The sequence below is a fragment of the Lathyrus oleraceus genome, chromosome 5, assembly GCF_024323335.1.
Source record: "Lathyrus oleraceus cultivar Zhongwan6 chromosome 5, CAAS_Psat_ZW6_1.0, whole genome shotgun sequence".
Lineage (NCBI taxonomy): Eukaryota > Viridiplantae > Streptophyta > Magnoliopsida > Fabales > Fabaceae > Lathyrus > Lathyrus oleraceus.
The window spans coordinates 340,088,923-340,094,196 of NC_066583.1; the positions used below are offsets into that span (position 1 = coordinate 340,088,923).

A 5,274-nucleotide genomic window follows, 5' to 3' on the forward strand; every position below is an offset into this window, starting at 1 on the left:
AGCCACCCTCCGGTCCACTCTACTATTCCCTTTTGCCTACACAATATTAGCATTATACCTTTATACTTAAACAATATTTAAGGGGTAAAACCATCATGCGACATAGGTGCACATCGACCCACAAATCGGTTGATCCAAACCAATTCAATTTATAAATTATTCAAATTCATTTATTTACGGATATATTCAACCCAATCCATAACAATCCGTATAATTTTAATTGAGGTATCGGGTTTTTGCAACTTGCGGATTGACCCAACTCGTTGATGTGTGTTTAGAAATTTCTTATTATTTTTATTATTATTTTAAATAAAAATATAAAATAAATATCTCACTAATAATTATTAGTTTTTTTAAAAAAAATTATTTTCCACCAATAATATTTTTAGACCAATAAATTTACATAATTTTAAGATTAAATGTATTTTTTATTTTCTTTTGTATCATTTCTAACTTATGTATTTTATGAAAATAACGTATCTTGTTGATAACTTATTTTCTTTTGTATCATTTCTAACTTATTTTCTTTTGTATCATTTCTTTTGTATCATTTCTAACTTATTTTCTTTTGTATCATTTCTAACTTACTTATTTTCTTTTGTATCATTTCTAACTTATGTATTTCTTATTATAAAATATTATGTCGTGTTGATAAATTTTATTATATATTATAGGATGTGTTTCATTGAATTTCAGTATTATAAATAAGTATGATCGTATTGAATTGTGTTAATTTTTTTAAAACTGATAAAAGAAATTATAAAAAATATATTTTTTATTTGAAACACAATCCGCAAACTCAACTCAACCCATTAATAAACGGGTCGGTTTAGGTCGATTTTGACAATGAAATTGCGGATTAAACGACGAATCAAACTCATTGAAGTTTGAACGAATTTGATAACGAATTAGGACAAACTCAGTCCAACCTAACTCATATACATCCCTAAACATGTCCACTCTCCACTTCGAAAGAACATGAAAATAAATAAATTGAAACATTAAAAAAAATTAGGAGGAGATAGACTTGTGGCCACTGCATATTTTAAAATTAAAAATATGAAATTTGATATTGATGACAGACACTTTAAAAAATACTGATCCAAATTATAATTTACTCTGGAAAAAAGTTTGGACAAAACAAATATATCTTACGGCAAGTCAAACCCAATTTGCCACCTCTCCTCTAGACGAAACTACAAAATATAATCTTTTGAATTGAATAAATATGATGTATATAACATTTTTTAAACAATTGTAAAGATTAATATTTAATATATTCAAACTCATGCGCTAGGAGACACATCTCTATGCACAATTAGCATACTTAAATATTTTTATTAATTTTTAAAGTAGTGTTAATATTTTTAGGATTTAATTAAAATATACAGACAGTTAAAAAGATTTTATACCGTCATTTAATCCTAGATATTAAATATTGAAATAAGTTTGACCTTTATTTTAAAAATCTATAAAATAATGTAAATGGATAATGATGATGAATCGAGAGAATCTAAATCTTTTTAGAGTGATAATGCATCCTAATTAATCCCATATTTTTATTATTAAAATCAACTTTTGATAATTTTGTATAAGAAAATTGAAGTATCTCAAAATTGAAATATAGAAAAAACAAGCGTCCTTCACTTGACTTTCACACTCCATTGTCAGAACAAAAAGAAAATGGCCAAACTCAGAAATCTGAAACAACCATCGTTTCCATAACTCCTCCTTCTCCCACATTGATTCACTCCAACATCAATGGCTTCAGCATTGGAATGTTGGTCGAGACGTGGCGGCAACAACAACAACAACGACGAAGACATGGTAGAACAAGTCCTCATGGAAACCAACCACCAATCTTCACAATCACAACACAACAACAAAGACTCTTCCGTTATTCACAAGAAGTTCAACAAACTCACTCGCAATGTTTCTGAAGCTATTGCTTCCCTTAAAAACACCCTCAATATCAACCTTAACATTGATTCTTCCAAACCTGACAACAACAACAACAACAGCAGCAACACTTCTCGTACTAGCAACAATCTCGTTTGGGGAACAGTTGTTCGAAACTTAACTCAGCTTTATCCTGGTAGCCAGCTTCCTGAGAAGCTTATGTCCAACATTCGTAAACACTATGATTCCTTGCCTCCTAGGTACTTGTTTTGTTATTGATTTCGATCTTAGCTTTTGGTTTTACTGTTTGTTTCTGTGATGGGTTTTTCATTTTTCGTATAAAATTCGTACCTTTCGACCTGGGCTTTGATCTAATCTGAAGATTCAATTGCATAGTCTTTGTTCTGTTTTAAGGTTATTTCAATAATGGGTCTTGCTTTGTTAATGTTTTTTTTTTAGAACTTTGGTAAATGGGTTTGCTTCTAAAGTTTGTATCAAACAAGTGTTTGGGTTTGAATATGAATCGGTGAATGTCAACTTGAAGATTCAGTTGCATAGTTTTGGTTGTGTTTAATGTTGCTCTAGTAAAAAGGTTTTGATTTTGAAAGTTTGGTTCATTCGGCTTCGGTTATGTTCTGATATGATTTTGATTTCGATGTGAAGATTCATTAGTACTTTTTTATTAATTGTTTGTATTCACCTCAGTTATGGGTTTTGCTTCTTTTGATGTTTAAGTACTGAAGTTTGTATCTTTGATTTTTAATTTTTGGGCAGTTATTCTCAGGCGGGATTTGATGTTAAAGATGTGTTTCTTCACATCAAGTTAATGGAGCAAGCTTTGGAAGATTCACAGGCTGCGATTTTGATTGATGAGGAGTATGATGGTGAGATGCCGCTTCAGGGGTCTTTGTTCAAGTTGACATTTGCTTGCAACTCTCCGATTTCATGGCCTGCAATGTCGAGTGCGTTGGATAGTTCCTCCATTTGCTGCAAGAAGATTCAGATCTTCGAGAAGAAAGGCCTCACCCTTGGAATTGTACTTCTACTTGTTCTTTCAGGGGCTGGTCAAGATAACTTGGTAAGGACCCGGGTTGAAAGTGCTCTCAAGTTTGCCATGAAGAAGCCTAAAGCTAGTGTTGTGAAGCTTCCTTTTGGGCTTTGCGGATGTCAAGAGGAGAATTTCAAGGGGAGAGAAGTCGGAGAGATTGAAGAAGATTGCAGCAGTGTATACTGTGAAAATTCAAGCCAAAAGATTCAGCTTGAAATGCCCTTGCCTAATTCATCGTTTCACGTATCGGTAGACGAGTGGCAGACTATTCAGATAGATGCAGATGAGATGCAAAAATGGTTATTGAACTCGGATAGTCTAGAGTTTTTGGAACAGATCGGACACAATTCGTATAGAGGTGCCTACATGGGGAAAAAGGTTGGCATTGAGAAGCTTAGAGGGTGTGACAAAGGAAACTTGTACGAGTTTGCGCTTAGGAAAGATCTGCTAGAACTGATGACATGTGGACATAAAAACATTTTGCAGTTTTGCGGTGTTTGTGTAGATGACAATCACGGGTTATGTGTAGTGACAAAATTCATGGAAGGTGGATCTGTCCATGACTTAATTTCAAAGAACAAGAAGCTTCAGAGCAAGGATATTGTAAGAATTGCAGTTGATGTGGCTGAGGGGATCAAGTTTATGAACGATCACGGTGCTGCATATAGAGACCTTAATACTCAGAGGATTCTGTTGGATAAACATGGGAGTGCTTGCTTGGGAGATTTGGGTATAGTCACTGCCTGCAAGAGTAACCAAGAGGCAATGGACTATGAAACCGACGGGTACCGATGGCTAGCTCCTGAGGTATTCCTCTAATCATACTTATTTTAAGTTAGCAAAATGATAGCTGAATATGAAAGTTGTGTTGTGCTATTGTGTCAATATTCCTTTATTTTTAGTTCTTGTTAAGAGTACTATCTTGGATGTGATAAGACTTAAAAATAAGCTTATAAACGAGAGGCACCGCTCTTTCAACAAGCTGATGTTGTAAGGTTTAAGTTAGACTCAACTTAAATTCTAAGATGATATCAGAGTCTATCTAAGATCCGATGGGTCATTTGATGCCGGATCACTCAACTCACGCTCCAAATGTCCAATCATGAGTGTAACGGGTGTAATGGATGACATAAGACCTGAAAATGAATTTATAAGTGGGAGACAACGCTCACTCACAAGCCGATTTTATAGGGGTTGATTTAAGGCACAATTCAAATCTTTACCATGATGTCTGTCCTAATATTGTAGTTACTTGTCATATAAACAAATCTTCCCGAAAGCTTTCATACCTTAACTGACTTGTTTTTCGTTCCTCATTTTGGTTTAAAACAGATAATCGCTGGCGACCCGGAGAGTGTCACCGAGACATGGATGAGTAATGTTTATAGTTTTGGGATGGTAATTTGGGAGATGGTAACCGGTGAAGCAGCCTATAATGCATATTCACCCGTGCAGGCAGCAGTAGGCATTGCTGCCTGTGGCCTTAGACCTGAGATCCCAAAGGAATGTCCACAAACTCTAAAATCTCTAATGACAAAATGCTGGAACAATACCCCTTCAAAACGCCCCGAATTCTCCGAAATTTTAGCGATATTGCTGCGAGCAACCAAACAACAACAATAGAGCTGGTCATTGTGGAATGTAATATGTTGATAGCAATTGAAAGGGAGTTTCATACACAATCATGAATACAACCCTGTATGCTTTTGTAACTGTAATGAAGATGTAAAAATGTTTCATTCCTTGTTGAACAATTTTTGTACTTTTTCTTTTATGTTGTCTTAGCCATCATGAATCTACTATTTTTCATGTTTTGTGATGGCAACATGAATGATGGAAATATTTAAACAGTGCCAAATTGTTTTGCTGCGAGGAAACTAGGATTTTTGTTTTGTTTGTTTAGTGCGTATCCTAAGGGTCCCATTTGAGATTATGTTGCTTTAGATGTGAAACTGTCAAGGTCATTGTCTCTCTTTTTCATGATATATTCACCTTTTTCATCTTTTAAGGAAGAAATCAAGGTAACCTTTTTTTCTCTTTTTGATAGATGAAATCATTAGACATTCTTCTTAGTGTTCATGTTGAAATCATTAGATATTGATTGTGGGACATGATGCATGTGAACGTAACACAAATTTCTTTATTTGTAACTCTTACTAGAATTTCATACAAACAAATCATAATTTAAACATTTTAGACAAGCAAGTCTTATACTTTTGTGGGCACTATATGTCTAAGACATTTCCAATTGAACCAATCATTATCATTGAAGAAAACTTTAATATTCCTCTCCATACACTCCAACAAGTTATCATGAAGTGAGTTCC

At 33.9% G+C, this 5,274-nt stretch overlaps 1 protein-coding gene across 1 annotated transcript; it reads left to right on the plus strand.

The window, feature by feature from the left end:
- Positions 1-1,617: 1,617 nt before the first annotated feature.
- On the plus strand, positions 1,618-4,932 carry LOC127084498 (uncharacterized). Its single transcript, XM_051024961.1, has 3 exons — positions 1,618-2,159; positions 2,674-3,754; positions 4,280-4,932. Exons 1-3 carry the CDS (start codon positions 1,762-1,764, stop codon positions 4,568-4,570), a joined length of 1,770 nt encoding a protein of 589 aa, XP_050880918.1. The 5' UTR covers positions 1,618-1,761; the 3' UTR covers positions 4,571-4,932.
- Positions 4,933-5,274: the final 342 nt, after the last annotated feature.

Excerpts from the sequence above, each read along its gene's own strand:
- LOC127084498 (XM_051024961.1), top strand. The coding sequence starts at position 1,762 with ATGGCTTCAGCATTGGAATGTTGGTCGAGACGTGGCGGCAACAACAAC. Across the intron at positions 2,160-2,673 it reads TATGATTCCTTGCCTCCTAG|TTATTCTCAGGCGGGATTTG; the intron begins GTACTTGTTTTG and ends ATTTTTGGGCAG. Across the intron at positions 3,755-4,279 it reads ACCGATGGCTAGCTCCTGAG|ATAATCGCTGGCGACCCGGA; the intron begins GTATTCCTCTAA and ends GGTTTAAAACAG.